This window comes from Bos taurus, chromosome 13 (genome assembly GCF_002263795.3).
Source record: "Bos taurus isolate L1 Dominette 01449 registration number 42190680 breed Hereford chromosome 13, ARS-UCD2.0, whole genome shotgun sequence".
NCBI lineage: Eukaryota > Metazoa > Chordata > Mammalia > Artiodactyla > Bovidae > Bos > Bos taurus.
In genome coordinates this window covers 51274070-51291943 of record NC_037340.1, presented here as the reverse complement: position 1 = coordinate 51291943, position 17874 = coordinate 51274070, and the positions used below count along the sequence as shown (strand labels likewise).

General features: G+C 41.5%; 1 protein-coding gene and 1 non-coding gene across 2 annotated transcripts in view; both read left to right on the top strand.

Annotated features, from left to right (window-relative positions):
• The window catches only part of PANK2 (pantothenate kinase 2), a 29972-nt gene extending 13884 nt beyond the window's left edge, over positions 1-16088 (top strand). Inside the window, exons 2-7 of the mRNA XM_005214896.5 lie at positions 134-486; positions 5508-5761; positions 6798-6974; positions 9134-9257; positions 11630-11755; positions 15631-16088. Of these exons, the coding sequence (XP_005214953.1) occupies positions 134-486; positions 5508-5761; positions 6798-6974; positions 9134-9257; positions 11630-11755; positions 15631-15681 (1085 nt within the window). The 3' untranslated portion in view covers positions 15682-16088. The remainder of the gene's footprint in view (positions 1-133; positions 487-5507; positions 5762-6797; positions 6975-9133; positions 9258-11629; positions 11756-15630) is intronic.
• Positions 9706-9781, top strand: MIR103-2 (microRNA mir-103-2). The gene has a single exon (NR_031387.1). It is a non-coding gene; the product is annotated as a microRNA mir-103-2 (primary transcript).
• Positions 16089-17874: the final 1786 nt, after the last annotated feature.

Here is a 17874-nt window from a genome sequence, read left to right as displayed (position 1 = left end):
TCCCCCAGATCTTTTTGTTTATATTTTGTATGGTTCTTGGAAACCTCAGGGTATGAAATGGTTAATAAGTGTGAATTTAGTTTTCAGGGGGAGAAAAGCTGTTTTGACTTTTTTTTTTCCTTTCCTCATTTAGTTTTTCCTTGGTTTGGCTTGGATATTGGTGGAACCCTGGTCAAGCTGGTTTATTTTGAACCCAAAGACATCACTGCTGAAGAAGAAGAGGAAGAAGTGGAAAGTCTTAAAAGCATTCGGAAGTACCTGACCTCCAATGTGGCTTACGGGTCCACGGGCATTCGGGACGTGCACCTGGAGCTGAAGGACCTGACTCTGTGTGGACGCAAAGGCAATCTGCACTTTATACGCTTTCCCACTCATGACATGCCTGCTTTTATTCAAATGGGCAGAGATAAAAACTTCTCGAGTCTCCACACTGTCTTTTGTGCCACTGGAGGTGGAGCGTACAAATTTGAGCAGGATTTTCTCACAGTATGCATTTTTTAGCTTATATACAATTTATGGGCATTTGATTGTTAAAAATAATACCAATAGCAAGTGGTGGAATTGTTTCCATCTCTAATGGAATTTGAATTTTCTTGAGTCAAATTAAGATTAAATAGTGATAGGAATTGCCATTTAGAGATTGTTGTATAGTTTACTTTTTGCCCAATTCAGGTGAGTTGAGAATCAGAACCACTGTAAGCATAGCATTTTGTTGTTATTTTAGTATGAAAAAACAATAAAATTGTAATAAGCAGAGTACGGAACTACGAGTGAGGAGCTAATATCATTGTTTTGAACAACTAAATTGAAAAATAATTTTAAAAAATTAGTCATTTCATGTTAAAAAGTTGTTTCCAGTCTTATCTACCACTTAATTTTCTTAACCTCCTTGTTTCTTGGTGGTTTTACTATTTGGAAATATGAGGAGCTCAGGTCCAAAGCAGTGTTTTTTCCAGGCCTCAGGGCTAGTCAGAGATGTTGACAGTACTCTCTGTGCTTAGTCGCTCAGTTGCGTCTGACTCTTCGCAACCCATGGACTGCAGCCCGCCAGGCTCCTCCGTCCTTTCGGATTCTCCTGGCAAGGATATTGGAGTGGGTTGCCATGCTCTCCTCCAGGGAATCTTCCCATCCCAGGGATCGAACCCAGGTCTTCTGCATTTCAGGCGAATTCTTTACCGACTGAGCCACCGCGAAAGTACCATTTTGTTTTCCCCAAATGCCTTTTGGTGTATCCTGAGCTGCATGCTTGTTACCAGGAGTCTGGACACTAGGGGGAGCGCCATTGGGCACTTGATTTTGTTTTCATTCAGTAAGCGTCTGTAAGTCCTTGAGGCTAGGTCTTTTGAGGGTGGATGTGGGCATAGATGGGAGAATTGATAAACGAGTTTGCCAGGACTCTGATCTTCAGGGAGCAGTGTAGATTTAAAATATCTTCAGTGACCATGGTTTTTATGCCACCAGTGAAAATGTTATTGCAGAGATTTTGTCTTATGTTATTTTTCATCCATCTCCCCGCTTGAGTGTCAGTGTGTGTTTGTGACTTCTTTGTTTGTCCTCTATCTTCTTTCTCCCATAACCTGAGTATAACCATAAATAGGATTGACATGAATTTTATTTTCATTTATATTTTTTTGACATGAATTTTAAAATGAGGTTTTGCTTTGAGTTTTTCATGGTTTCTTTTCTCCCTGTGAGTTAATGGGAAGATAGCAGGAGGAGAGGAGGTCCCCTTCCTTTGAGGTCGTAGTGGACTCTGGATTGTAACTGATAGGTAAGGGTGAAACTGATAGGCATCACCACCCCGACAGACATGAGTTTGAGCAAGCTCCAGGAGTTGATGACGGACAGGGAAGCCTGTCGTGCTGCAGTCCATGGGGTCACAGAGTCAGACACGACTGAGCGACTGAACTGACTGAAAGAAGAAAACCTATGTATTTCTCTAACTGGAGAGGTGCCTTTGAAACATATTCAAAAACCATTCAGAGAGAATAAGGGCTTCCCTCATAGCTCAGTAGGTAAAGAATCTGCCTACAATGCAGGAGACCTGGGTTCAATCCCTGGGTTGGGAAGATCCCCTGGAGGAGGAAATGGCAACCCGTTCCAGTATTTTTGCCTGGAGAACTTTATGGACAGAGGAGCCTGGCAGGGTACAGTCCATGGGGTCACTAGAGTCAGACGTGACTTAGCAACTAAACCACCACCAGAGGTTGTGTGGTAATCCAAGGAGAGAGGCAGAGTAGCTTTTAGACCTTAGTTGCCTCCTAGGCGGTTGGGGTTTCTAATCTGTATGCATCAGTGCTGTTCTTGAAAACTGTATGAAAGTGAAATGCCTTACTAATGCTGCTTGTGCATTGGGAGTGATGATGATTTAATAAACCACAGTGAAATATTTCTAATAATATGGAGTTTATCCTGTCTCTTTTTTGATGTGAATCAGATTTCCTTGTATTGAGTTTTCTTGTTGGTACAACACCTACATTATGAGTAATTTGATGAAATAACCTATGTATTAGACATATAACTATGTCAATTAGACTGAAATTCATTAGGAATAATGGCACAAAAGGACGGGAAAGATAAAAGGAGGTCTTAGTTGGCATATAGTGGCAGAAAACTACTTTGATTTCTGTTAGGCCACTAATGAAAATGCTGACACTTGAGATTCAAGTGTCAGGAAGTCAAAATTGAATTCATTGTGACAGGGAGGGCATGAGCAGATGAAATAAGGACAGCCATGAACATTTTCAAGGGTTTGGGTTTTATCCGAGGAGTAACTTAATATTCTTAATTAGGGATTAATTAAGGATTAAAATGAAGTTACCTGTTAACTTCCATCTCCTCTGGATCAGAATAAATTGAATATAAATGTAATCAAACAAGAGTTGAATGAAAGGGGGAGGACTTAACGGGGCTAAACTTGGTTGTAAACAGAAATAGTTGTTTTATGGAGTTGAGGCATCTTTGTTGCATATATTGAATACATAGATATGCTGGTAGCATTTGTTTGAAGGTTGAGGTAGAAGTTCATAAGTAAAAAGTGAAAGTTTATATCATCTCTCAAGTTAGCACTGTTACAGGTTTGTGTATCTTTTTTGTTTTTCTGTGCATGACTGTGTATGACATAAACATGGGCATCTAAACATGGTTTTAAAGCTAGGCAGATTGAATCATTTTATAAAGAATTTCTCAGCTTACTTATTTTTTTTGACTTGTCTTGGAATTCTTCCCACTTCATCTTAATTGAGTAAAGATCCTCTTCATTCTTGGGATTTCCCGGGTGGTGTCCAGTGGTTAAGACTCCGCACTTCGACTGTGCAGGGCATGAGTTCTGTCCCTGGTTGGGGGGCTAAGATCCCACACACTGCATAGCATGCCCAAGAGAAAAATAAACAAAAAAATGTGCATAAGGATCCTCTTCATTCTTAATTACTACACAGTGTTCCATAATATGAATAATAATGTAATCATTCTTTCTGAATTATTTAAATGAAATTAAGTTGATAACACTTACTTATGTTTTATGGCCCGAGAAAGACTTATTTTATTTATACACCCACAATACAAATAACATTGTTCCTAACTTTCTAGTGGTTGTTTCATTGCTTCTTTTGTCCTTTTTATGGACAACATCCAGTAATTATTTACATACAGTCATTTAGATCATAAAGCAGATAACATTAATGTTATTTGCCTCTATCACAGGGACTCCAATATCTGGAATTTTTATTAAGAAGGCTTAATTTGAGTGGTGAATTCTCAACTATGTATCTTATGACTAGAAAATGACACTTTTAACTTTTAAATTTTGATTGTGCTAAACTCCCTCCACCCCCTGCAGGTTATCAGCAGTTTAAATAGTGAAATATTTTACTTTCTTTGGGCCCCCTGCGTTGGAAGGTGGAATCTTAACCACTGGATACCGGGGAGGTCCCCTGGCCACTTTCAGTCCTTTGGCTGGTTGTTAATAATATAAATTGTGGCCTGCTTTAATACTGCTGTATAGCCTTGAAGGTAGTCTTTGGAAGGTAGATGTTAAGAGTGCTTGTTGTTCGCACCATATGTTTCTAGGTCCTTGCGTCTTAGATTTCTTAGAATTTTATTTCTGATGGGACTGTGGCCTTAGCTGTGCTCCTGCCTTGTGGTCCCCATAACAGGTATCTTGGTTTCTGCTTGGGTTTTTGGCACATTTCTTCAGCTCCTGCAGTGGTTTATAGGTAGAGTGTATTGGATCTGTGGGAGCAGGAATCTTGTCAGTCCTTCCCTGTATTTGTTGTCTCCAGACAACAAAAGCAGATCTGTTGTGTAGTTCAGTTCAGTTCAGTTGCTCAGTTGTGTCCGACTCTTTGCGACCCCATGGACTGCAGCATGCCAGGCCTCCCTGTCCATCACTAACTACTGGAGTTTACTCTAACTCATGTCCATTGAGTCGGTGATGCCGTCCAACCATCCTATCCTCTGTCGTCCCCTTCTCCTGCCTTCAATCTTTGCTAGCATCAGGGTCTTTTCCAACGAGTCAGTTCATTGCATAAGGTGGCCAAAGTATTGGAGTTTCAGCTACAGCATCAGTCCTTCCAATGAATATTCAGGATTGATTTCCTCTAGGATGGACTGGTTGGGTCTCCTTGCAGTCCAAGGGACTCTCAAGAGTCTTCTCCAACACCACAGTTCAAAAGCATCAGTTCTTTGGTGCTCAGCTTTCTTAATATATAGTCCAACTCTCACATCCATACACGACTACTGGAAAAACTATAGCTTTTACTAGATGGACCTTTGTTGGCAAAGTAATGAGTCTGCTTTTTAATAAGCTATCTAGGTTGGTCATGACTTTTCTCCAAGGAGCAAGCGTCTTTTAATTTCATGGCTGCAGTCACTGTCTGCAGTGACTTTGGAGCCCAAGAAAATAAAGTCTGTCACTGTTTTCATTGTTTGCCCATCTATTTGCCATGAAGTGATGGACTGGATGCCATGATCTTAGTTTTCTGACTGTTGACTTTTAAGCCAACTTTTTCACTTTCCTCTTTCACTTTCATCAAGAGGCTCTTTAGTTCTTCACTTTCTGCCATAAGGGTGGTGTCATCTGCATATCTGAGGTTATTGATATTTCTCCTGGCAATCTTGATTCCAGCTTGTGCTTCATCCAGCCCAGTGTTTCTCATGATGTACTCTGCATATAAGTTAAATAAGCAGGGTGACAGTGTACAGCCTTGACGTACTCCTTTTCCTATTTGGAACCAGTCTGTTGTTCCATGTCTAGTTCTAACTGTTGCTTCTTGACCTGTATACAGATTTCTCAAGAGGCAGGTCGGGTGGTCTGGTATTTCCCATCTCTTTAAGAATTTTCCACAGTTTGTTGTGATCTGCTCTGTAAAGAATGCACAAATAATACACATCAATGAGCACTTTTGTGGTTTGTCTTATGTAAAGGACATATTATGCCTTATTAAATGGAATTTTTATTGCTGTTTGGCTTGTTAAAAAAATCTGCATATATTTTTATTTCATTACAGATAGGGGATCTTCAGCTTTGCAAACTTGATGAACTCGATTGCTTAATAAAAGGAATTTTATATATTGACTCAGTTGGATTCAATGGACGGTCACAGTGCTATTACTTTGAAAACCCTGCTGATTCTGAAAAATGTCAGAAGTTACCATTTGATTTGAAAAATCCATACCCTCTGCTGCTCGTGAACATTGGCTCTGGGGTTAGCATCTTAGCAGTATATTCCAAAGATAATTATAAGAGGGTCACAGGTACCAGGTAGGTCTTTTATATAAAGGTCATTGTTTATTCTTGATATCATAATGGGTTAAAACTGAGTTTTCCAGTATTGTTTATCAGTACATCTTCAAGAACTTGTTAAAATTATGTGAAAGGTATATTTCTATGGGATTATGCAAGCAAATATTGTTACTCTTTGAAAATTATGATTTCATGATCTACTTTTCTTTAATCTCTAATCCTGAAGTTTCATTGCCATAGTTTTACAAACTATCTCATCAGCCTCATTGCGCCCATGGTCCCTGTCCTCAGGTAGTGTATGCTGTGTCTATACCATAAAGTAACCAAAGCTGCTAGGTGGCATTTATAAGGGGAGGGCAAGGCAAGATCCAGCCTTTGAAACTGGTCTAGATTTTACATGCACACATACACATATGTAGCTAGGGGATGTTGTGAGCTGAAAGTTGAGGTGCTGAGCAGTGGAAAGATAATTGGGGGAAGGTAGTTAAAAGGGAGGATTAGGTGGCAGATGAACATAAATACTTTTTGGTTTAAGGATTAGTGATCACTTGAAAAACAGGAGCTGGAGATTGGGATAAACAAGTTTCGAACATGTGTAAGTTAAAGAAAGGAATAATTTTGAGAGAGAAGACATATTCATGGAGGAGTTCTAGTAGGGTAGAGGGGGCTAAAGACCCTGGATGACAAGACTCTTGGATGAGGATGACGCGGGGCTTGTAATTGGAGAAAGGAAAGAGGTGCCACCGTGGCCCTGGTGGGCTGATCTGTACCTGAGGCTCCTGGTACCCAGCAGGTGCCCAGCGTGCATTGGGAACATAAGGAGGTGGGCCCTGTGTTTTGCCACTATGTTGGCTTATGTGAATATGTTATCCTCAAAGTGTCTGTTAGGTGCTTTGTTTTTATCTTTTCACAGACTTGTTTTCTACTAGTGGCATCTGCATAGTGGAGATGGGGCAAGATTGGATAGACACGTGAATATGGTCGTCAGTTCATAAACTCCACTTTCCTCTTCTTTTGAAAAATGTTTCAATACTATGTTTGTTTTTAATCACAGTCTTGGAGGAGGAACTTTTTTTGGTCTCTGCTGTCTTCTTACTGGTTGTACCACATTTGAAGAAGCTCTGGAAATGGCATCACGTGGAGATAGCACCAAAGTGGATAAACTGGTGCGAGACATTTATGGAGGGGACTATGAGAGGTTTGGACTGCCAGGCTGGGCTGTGGCTTCAAGGTAAGGGAAGGGGGCATGTATGCTCTAAGACATACAGGATGTACAGTGGAATGTTATCAGCTGTAAAAAAGAACAAAATCACTTGCAGTAACATGGACGAACCTAGAGAGTCTCATGCTGAGTCAAGTAAGTCAGAGAAGAACAAATACATGATATTTCATGCAGAATCTTAAAAAAAGCTACAAATGAACTTACCTACAAAACCAAAACAGAGTTGCAGATGTAGAAAATAAACTTCCCATTATGGTGGGGGGAGTGGTAAGAGGAGGAGGGAGGGGTTAATGGAAAGATGGGGGTTGACACATGCACACTGCTCCACATAAAACAGACCACTAGTAAGGCCCTGCTGTACAGCACGGGGAACTCGACTCAGTGCTCCAGTGTCCTGTGTGGGAAAGAATCTGAAAAGTAGATACGTGTGTTTGTATAACAGACTTTGCTGTACACCTGAAACTAACACGGTATTGTAAATCAGTTATATATACCTCAATAAAAATTTTAAAATAATTTGGGAATAAAATACTAAGTATTGGGTCTTTTTTTACTCTTTAAATAGCTTTGCATGCTATGAAGTCAGCTGTTTAAAGTGTACAATTGAGTAGTTTCTAGTATATTTATAGAATTTTGCAGTCATCTTTGTAATGTAATTTTGGAATATTTTCATCATCCCAGAAAGAAACCTTGTTTCCATTAGCTCTCTCTTCCCATTCCCTCCCTCTTCCCATAGTTCCTGGTAAACACTAGTCTGTTTTTTGTCTCTATGTGGCATCATCATACAAGTGATTTTTGTGACTGACTTCTTTTACTTAGCATAACATTTTCAACGTTCATCCACGTTGTAGCATAAATCAGTACTTTGTTCCTTTTATTTGAGTAACATCCAATTGTATTGATATACAACATGTATCTTTTGGGTTTTAACTGCCTTAACAGGTGTAAAAGGATGTCTCATTTTGATTTGTATTTTACTGATGACTAATGATGATCACCATTTTTTAATGTTTAATAAGTTTAATACTTTAATAAACATTTTAAATATTTAATAAGATTTGGCTTATGGGATCTTCCTGGACCAGGGATGGAGCCCGTGGCCTCTGTATTGTCAGGCGGATTCTTATCCACTGTATCACCAGGGACGTCTGGGTGCAAGGCTTTTAATACTAAGAAAAGGCACTTGTATACTTGTTTACTAATTTTAGGTCTTTTGTAAATTCTGTAGATTTCATTTTCTGTGTTTGCAACATTTGATCAATGATAAGATCCCTTTTCTGATTGGTTGGGTTTGTGATCAAGTCATAGTTATTTATGTATCCGTTTTGCTCATCAGGCTTCCCTGGTGGCTCTGACAGTAAAGTGTCTGCCTTCAGTGTGGGAGACCTGGGTTCGATCCCTGGGTCAGGAAGATCCCCTGGAGAAGGAAATGGCAATCCACTCCAGTACACTTGCCTGAAAAATCCCATGGACGGAGGAACCTGGTAGGCTACAGTCCCTGGGGTTGCAAAGAGTCAGACATGACTGAGCGACTTCTCTCTGTGCACGTCAGGTGCTTTGAAATACTTGATCTTCTAGGGAAATCGGAAACTCTTAGTTTACTCAGGGACTCAGCTGTCTGTACTTTGCTTTGCTCAGATAAAGCAGTTTACCAGATGTGAATGTGACCATTCAGCTGAGTAGAACAGCTCTACAGTTGGGAGAAGATCGCTAATTGAGGCATGTTCCTGGAACTTAGCCTGGTTTCAGAAGGAGCGTGGTGCCTTCAGTGGATCTTAATGTGCACATGTGTGTGCTTAGTTGCTCAGTCGTGTCTGACTCTTTGCAACTCCATGGACTGTAGCCCTCCAGGCTCCTCTGTCCATGGGGATTCTCCAGGCAAGAATACTGGAGTGGGTTGCCATGCCTCCCCCACCTCCTCCAGGGGATCTTCCCCACCCAGGAATCGAACTTGGGTCTCCCCATTGCAGGCTGAACCTGGTGTCAAAGCTGGATTTCATCGAGACCTCAGGGAATGCCATTTGCTCATTCAGAATGCTTGAGTTCTTCAAGTTGCCTTTCTTTTTGAGCAGATGTTCTGTTATTTTGTAACAAAAGTTCGAAGATTTGAACAGTGTTGCCCTGAACCTTTGGTTTAGCAACCATTTATTTTTTTTTTTCCATCACAGCTTTGGAAACATGATGAGCAAGGAGAAGCGAGAGGCTGTGAGTAAAGAGGACCTTGCCAGAGCGACTTTGATCACCATCACCAACAACATTGGCTCAATAGCAAGAATGTGTGCCCTTAATGAAGTAAGGGGACATGGATTTCTTTAGTTGCTCTGAGGAAAATACAGAACTTACTGTGTGGGCCCCACCTTGTATACAACGTCTGTCTTCTCCGAACAGTGCCTAAATGTAGTTGTAAGTGGTGGATTTTGTTTCATTGGCATAGTTAAACTGCTTCACATGTAGATTAACCTGAACAGATTTTTATTTTCTTACTCAAAATAAACACTGCTACTGTCTAGAAGTAGAGCAGAAAGCAGAGGAAGGTAGGGAAGGTAGCCAGTTTTGCAGATACAGGGGACTGTTGGGTGGTGGTGAAGGGTGGCGATGCTGAATATAGATGCCATGCTCACTGTTGAGCTCAAGAGGCCCTGGGAGTGAATCCAGAGGAAGGCACTGAAGCTGGGAGACACTGAGTGGGCCGAGGCGCGCCCACCCTGCTCCGCTCCCGCTGACCGCAGCAGAGCTGTCTTTGTGCTTTCAGCTTCTTTACAGTGCTGCCTTGTAGCATTCAGGTCAAGCAGCATTGTACAGGGCTATGAAAGAACTAAGAATGGCCTTCCCTTGGGGATCCAGTTGGTGTAACTTGTCCCTATTTATACACTTTTGTTTAAAATAAGGCTTTTGAATAGATAATTCAGGCATGTGACTTAAATCTCAAGTTACAAAAGGGTTGTCTCATTTTTAATTAAAAAGACACTATTTTCATGAAGAAATTTAAAATTCTTTATTTGAACGTTTTAACACTTCTATTTTCTTTGTTGCACGTTCCTTTTCCTGTGCTTATGTATTTTAAGATATTTTACTTGATGTACATACAATTTTGTTTTTTACTTATGTATTATAAATTGCAGGGTTGTATATTTGATTTCTTTTTATATCATAAGTCATTCACATAGAATTGAGCATTTGGTTGCTTGTCAGTGATCACTCTGCGATAAAACATTTTTAAGTGTGAAACTATTTCCTTGGATGGATTTATTCTTTTTTTTTTTTAATGTTGATTTTTGTTTATTTGACTGCAATGGGGTGGTCTTGCGGCATGTGGGATCTAGTTCCCTGACCAGGGATTGAACCCAGGCCCCCTGCATTGGGAGTTTGATGTCTTACCACTGGACCGTCAGGGAAGTCCTTGGATTTATTCTTGATAAGGGATTTATTCAGGAGTGAGATTTCTCATCTAAAGAATATCATACTTGTGGGACTTCCGTGGTGGTCCAGTGGCTGAGACTCCACGCTCCCAATGCAGGAGGCCCAGGTTTGCTGCTTAGTCAGGGAACTAGATCCCACATGATGCAACTAAGACCTGGAGCTGTAAGTAAAGAGATAAAATAAATATTTTAAAAAAAGGATACCATGGTTATGAATCTTGATGGATATTGCCAAGATGCTCTGCACAAGGGCCACACCATTTTAGATCATTTTTAGCAATGAATGAGTGGATCGGTTTTACTACAACTTGACTAATATTGGGGGTTAGTTAGAGTTGTTTTGCTGACTTTTTTTCCTTTAGTGTCTATTTAAAATACAGTTTTATTTAAGACTGTTTTCTACTTACAGTGCTTATAAAGTACAATGTTATTTCCTTTCCCTGTGTGGATATTCAGCATTATCAAGAAGGCCCAGTTGTTCGCTATAGGAGCTCAACTTTAAAACTGCCTTGGAATTTGCTTGGCCTTCAGTGTTTTGTGTGAAACAATGCTAAATCCATACTACGTTGGTGTAGTCAAGCTTGAGTGGTGGGCCCAGATGGAGGTGCTCCGCCACCAGGGAAGCCCCCAGGCATTCCTCCTGGCTGGCCTCCCGTGCTCTGGTACAGCTTAGTAATGACAGACTTGCAGACTTTTTTCCAGCTCCGTCTGCCTTTGTTTCGATTCTTCCTTCACAGTATGTAGTATGTAAGATCTTGGGTCATTCAGACATCCAAGGAAGGAAACTGTCAACATCTAGAGTCTTTGCTAACTTTTAATGGCTCTAAAATTTTACTTTTTTTGCTCATTTAGTGAGGTCGAATTTTTGTGTGTGTGATATTTTCTCTTATAATTTGCCTGTGTGTTACTTTTCTTCTTTGAATTGGTCTTAGTATTTTTTTTTTAACTTATCTGTATAAAATTTTGTATTAAATTGTAGTTATAGTTTGTCATGTTAATTCAAATGCTTTTCCTAATCTTTATTCTCCTGTGACATTTTCTGGCATGCTTTGAAGTGGGTTTCGAGTTGTCTGGGGCTCAAATTTAAGTAGCCCTGGATCAACCGAAGTAAATGTAAACACTTTTTTTGGATCAGCAGTCAACTAACTAACAGAAACTATGTACATGACACCGCCTTTGGGGTAGCTTTTATGAGAAAGCAGAAATTAGCATGAAAACTAATTGCCTTTTTTTTGATGTGCTCAGAACATTAACCAGGTGGTATTTGTTGGAAATTTCTTGAGAATTAATACGATCGCCATGCGGCTTTTGGCATATGCTTTGGATTATTGGTCCAAGGGACAGTTGAAAGCACTTTTTTCAGAACATGAGGTAAGCAGAGTTATTTCCTGTGACATGTTACCTTCACAAAGGGCATGCTGTTCATGCTATGCTGGAATTTAAAGCAGTACTTATTGTTTCTGTACTTGTATAATATGGTTAACTTTGTTCATGTTCAAAAGCTGTTTCTACCTGATTTAACGTAAGGTAAATATTTGGTTAATTTCATTGTGAGCTTTAGCAATTTTAAAGAAGAAAGTCTTGACAAACATCCAGCAATATTCCTGATGCCATTTTCTTTTCTGAACCATCCTTTGTATTTTCCCCGTTGCAGTTTGTACTTACGTTGTAAGTGTACTTAACTCTGAGTTCTTTTTTCATTTTTCGATGTCAGTTTTTATCATGTTAATATAGTTCTTGTGCCAATTATTTTATTGAAGATGTATGTCCTCAAACCAACTACATCAGTAAAAAGCATTCCAGGATTAGAGCCACACATTGTAAGAACTTAACACATAGGCTATGTGAAAAAGAATACTTGAATTGCTCAACCTGATATCCTATTTTGGAAAGTGTCTTTCTGATTTGAGGAACAGTAAAACCAGAGCTATGAAAGGGACTTTGTCTTTCCTCCCCTTGGTTTTGGGGCAGTTGGACTCTTTCAAGTGTTAAAGTGGATTGTAGATAGTGTTAGCACGAACACTTCTCAAAATTGTGTTTGCATACTTACTTTATGGTATGAACCCTTTATGATTGGTTTTCCTTTCTGGCTAGCCTGTTTGCTGTTTGTCCTTGTATTTTCCATTTTCATTTAGGCCTCTGGCTCTAATGTTGATCTCTGTACTTGTGGAGCTCTGATTATTTTAGGTTCTCTGAGTCATGAAATATACTCCTGCCTGCACAGTGAAGTCATTGTGATTACTGTTGTGAAAGCTTTGTATAGATTGTTTTCAAGCCTTTCTTTTTCATTGTTCACTATTCTCATCTTAACACTTCTTGGCTTGTAACAACCTCTGTCTTTTACTAGATAGTAGCTTGGGTCTGGAGTGGAACTCAGTATAATGGCTACCTTTATCCCTTCTTGTGTTGTAAAATAAAACCCAGATATAGAATATCATGTAAAATAAAGTGTGTAACTACCTGTTACGACTCTGCATTTCCCCTGCAGGAGGCTCTGGTTTAATCCCTGAATTGGGAACTAAGTCTGCATGCTGCAGGGCATGGCCAAAAATTTAATAATAATAATAAAGTGAACGCCCTTGACTTCTGTCCTCTGGCTGTGGCTGAGGGTTTCTGAGTGTTGTGGAGTCTTGCTCAGCTGTGTCCTCCTACAGTTTCTGACTTTGTCGTAACATGTCTGTGTGGGCACTTTTTTTTTTTTAATTTATTTTTAATTGAAGAATAATTGATTTACAGTATTGTATTGATTTCTATCATACACGAACATGAATCAGCCATCGGTGTACATATGTGCCCTCCTTGAACCTCCTCCCACTTCCCATCGCTCTAGGCTGTCACAGAGCACAGTGGGAGCTCTCTGAGTCACACAGCAATTACCCTGGCAGCTTTACATGTTTGTCCTGCTCTCCCCACCCCAGCCCCCGTCCACACATCTGTTCTCTGCATCTGTGTCTCTGTTGCTGCCCCGCATATAGATTCATCAGTACCACCTTTCTAGTTTCTATATATATGCTTTAATATGCAATATTTGTTTTTTCTCGTTCTGACTTCAGTCTGTATAATAGGCTCTAGGGTCATCTACCTAATTAGAATCGACTCAAATGTGTTCCTTTGTATGGCTGAGTAATATTCCATTGTGTATATGTATGTGTATATGTACCACAGCTTCTTTATCCATTCGTCTGTTGGTGAACATCTGGGTTGCGTCCATGTCCTAGCTATTGTAAATAGTGCTGCAGTGAACATTGGGTTCACTCTCAGTTCTGGTTTCCTTAGGGTATTTGCCTCGTAAGGGGATTTCATATGGAAATTTTATTCCTAGTTTTTTAAGGAATCTCCATACTGTTCTTTATGGTGTTTGTATCAATATAAATTTTCACCAACAATGCAAGAGGGTTCCCTTTTCTCCACACCCTCTCCAGCATTTATTGTGTGTAGACTTTTTGATGATGGGCATTCTGACTGGTGTGAGGTGATAGGTATCTCATTGAAGTTTTGATTTGCATTTCTCTAAAAATGAGTGATATTGAGCATCTTTTCATGTTCTTGTTAGCCATCTGTTTATGGCTATGGCTATGTATGTCTTCTTTAGAGAAATGTCTTTTTAGGTCTTTTTCCCACTTTTTGATTGGGTTGTTTGTTTTTCTGATACTGAGTTGTATGAGCTGCTTGTATATTTTGGAAATTAATTCCTTGTCAGTTGTTTCCTTTGCTTTTATTTTTTCCCATTCTGAGGGTTGTCTTTTCACCTTGTTTATAGTTTCCTTTGCTGTACAAAAGCTTTTAATTTTTAAATTTTTGTTTATTTTAGTTTTGTTTTTATTTCCATTACACTAGGAGATGGGTCATAGAAGACCTTGCTTGATTTATGTCATCGAGTGTTCTGCCTATGTTTTCCTCTAAGAGTTTTATAGTTTCTGGTCTTACGTTAAGGTCTTAATCCATTTAGAGTTTATCTTTGTGTATGGTATTAGGAAGTGTTCTGATTTCATACTTTTACACATAGCTGTGCAGTTTTCCCAGGACCACTTTTTGAAGAGACTGTCTTTTCTCTATTGTGTATTCTTGTGGCTGCTTTTTCTTTTAAAGCCAAGAAATAGAGTGAAAGGGCAGGCCTCTCTTGTGTGGGCGCATGCTCTTTGGAGAAGCTTTTCTTGGAAAATAGACAGAACCTTAGTTATTTATAGTGTTTCAGAGGCTTACCTAATGTGCTCTTCTCTTCCACAGCAGGTCTTTCAGGATCTTCCCACTCCCTTTGTGTTCACTTCTCTCTGGCAGTGCTTTACCGTGTGATCGCATCCTTTGGAGACTGACAGATCCTGTATCATTGTACGATTATTCTCTGTTACTGGCAGTTCCTCTCTCCCAGTTTTGTCTCATTTTCTGTTTTCTTTTTAATTTATTCACGTCCTGGTTGTTTTTGACCTCGATTGCTTACTTCAGGAGATGGTCCAGCATGGTCTTCTTCAGCCGCTGCTTCTCTGTCTCACGTTTCTGCCTTCCCCTCCGGTGCCTCTGTTCTTCAGATGTTGCTCCTGACCTCACCCGTCTCTACATGGTGCCTGAGGGTTCTGTTGTCCTGGCTGCTGCCCCGCTCCAGATCTAGACATCTGGTGGGTGTGGCTGCTTGGCTGCCTAGGGTACCTCAGCTTTGCACATCCTGTATGGAGCCCCCTTCCTTGCTCTCTACATCTCTTGCTCCTGTGTCTTTGTTCTCAGGGGTGGTGTGACCGGATGTGGGGGAGGGACCTCAGCCTCCCTGCCACCCTCCTTCTCTTCTTAGGCCAAGTCTTGAACCCATCCCACCCCATTCTTTGCTCTCCACCTCCAGCCCAACAGGGCCCTCACCCTCAGTGTCCCTGCTCCTCCTACATTGCACTTCATATCTCATCTTCCCTTCATTCTGGAATTGTCTTGAAATGCTCCAGGCCCCCATTGCTTCTCATCGCCTCATTCCCCAGGAGATGGCCCAGGTACTCTCTCTTAACCAGAGGTAATGGCCACTGTGGGCCTCAGAGCTTGTGGGGCCCCCACTGAGGGCTCTGGTCTGATGTGCCAGAGTGCCCTCCTCTGCCTGGGAGCTCCTCAGAACTTCTCTGCTGGCCTTGGGCTCAGCAAAATGGGCATCAGGAAATGAGTGGCAGGAATTAAGGGCCGTTGTTGGCTTTAATACTAGTAATCATATTTATGGTAGTATAAGTAAGTCTAAGGGAATTGCTCTTATTTTTCTTTCTTTTTGTTTTCAGGGTTATTTTGGAGCTGTTGGAGCACTCCTTGAGCTATTGAAGATCCCCTGACTGTTACCTGGGGAGGGGTTCCTGGAACCTTCCACAATGGGATCTGTGGATGGACTCTTTTTTTTTAAGACTTACTCAGTTTTATGATTGTCTACTACCTGAATCAAAGCGAGAAAGGACAAGTGTATTTTTCTAAGACATCAAGATAAATTCTTAAAAATTCAGTCTGAACTAATAACCAGTAAGGAAATATATATGTATTTAAAAAAAAAAAAAAAGTGGACCATGTCGGTGAGGATTCTCTGTATTTAAGTTGCTCTTCAGTATAGCTTTGTTCAACTTGCTGTGTAGTTTTGAAATTCAGCATCACTCAGTGGAGCCACTTCGGGAGAGAGCTGTTCTTTGTTCAGCTGGCTTTAGTTTTGTGTCGTGTTGAATTTGGTAAATATAAGGCAAGCAACTCTGTATTAGTCTAATCATACTTTTTGTCAGTGTGGCCTTGGAGAGTGTCGTCTTTGTGTTAACTTCGGTGTGTATAGCCTTGTGTGAACACTGAAAAACTTTTCAAGGTTCTGCAAACTTCCTGGGTAGATGAATTCTTAATTCTGTGCCTGTAACTTTTAACAAGGTACTTTTGGAAGGGCAGTTCCAGGTTGTTTACACTGTAGATCCTGGGAAGGTCTGTTTGGAATGACAGGACTTCTCCCCTGGGCAGGATTTCCTTGGGTATTGCACAGATTATGGATGTGACAGAAGTGAGTAAGCTAGTAGAAAAAGCATATCCGAAAGGGCCAGACAGAAAAACAGAAAGGGCCACTAGTGTTGACATCTTTTCAGGGAATGGGGGGAGTCTGGTTATTTCAGGCCAGTAGAAAGGGAGGAATGGAGCTGTCCATCGATTAGCCCATGGAGAAAGGGCGGGGCTTCTACTCCTTGCCTTGTGCTTGCCTGAAACTGCCTGGGAGTTTGCCTCAGTTGGATATAGTAGCGGAGGGGTTGTATGTGGGAGGCTCAGAAGGCTGCTTGAGGAGAGGCAGATTTTTAAATGGAGTCTTGGTGGAGGTTGACTTTGAATTTTTTGTTTCTGCTGTGCAAAATGATTTAAAAACCTCCTTGGAGAGAGAGCAACATTTGTATCTCATTTTGGTATTATTTGGCCTGCATCCCTGCTGAAGGCAATGAAGGTTTTATATAAAGCAGCCTTTGAAACAGAAGGAAACTCCAAGGCTCTCTGGCCTCTTCGTGCCCCTTGGCTTCAGGCGAGGAGACTGGCCTGGGAGGGACCACATATGGGAGGCAATGTTCCAAGGGACAGAGGGGCACAGGAGAGTGGGGTTGGATCACTGAGGGAGGAGGGAGTTTGACCCCACAGTCCCCTCCCTCTCGGCTGTTGTCGAGAGTCATGGTCTGCCCACCTGCAGGGAGGGCACAGCCTGCGCGGGGTCAGCCCAGCGCCGTTTCCCAAGGGTGGCCACCTTGCACACTTTCCTGGGCACGTGCAGGTGGTGGTGCTGCTGGCTAGGGCAGGCTGTGGAGCTGGAGGGACACTGGGGGATGGGAACTGCCGCCCAGGGCCATGTGATCAGCTTCCTCTGTTGCTGCTGCCCCTCCTGGGCCTCAGCCTGAGTCACCTCCAGTCTTGTCCTTCTGCCTTCTGCCCATTCCAACCATGGGCTTGTAGCCCCAACTTCCCCCCTGCGGCCACCAGAGTCAGTGCCACCACCCACTCACTGGTACCATAGTCATGCTTTTCAAGCCCCTTGCACGCCAGACCCTCTTTTCTACTTCCACCGGGCAGAGGAAGGGAGCCTGAGTAAGCCTGGTTGCTGCCCGTGGACACCCAGGTTGGCCTCTGAGGCCTCGTGGCGTCCTGCCTTTTCTCCTTGGACTTACCGTGTTCGTGAGCTGTGCCAGTGCTTTTTGTGGGTCATGTCATGCAGCCCTTGTCATCCCCACCATCTAACAGAAGAAGGCACCTGCCGAAAGTCACACATTTAGGATCCGGCAGAGCCCCCTTTCCTCTTACGCCTTGCAGTTGCCTTCCACCTCCATGGATTCACCACTTCCTGCTCTGGAGAAACTGCTTCTGTGGCTACACTTTGTACTTCTGATTAGCCGATCCTTTTACTACAGCGAATCTCATTGCTAAATCTGATGGACATTTCATGTTCTCATCTTTAGTTCTATCATTGCAGTCCACACTTGCTTTTCCTTCTATCTCCTATGCCACTTTATCTCTGCCAGTTTATTCTC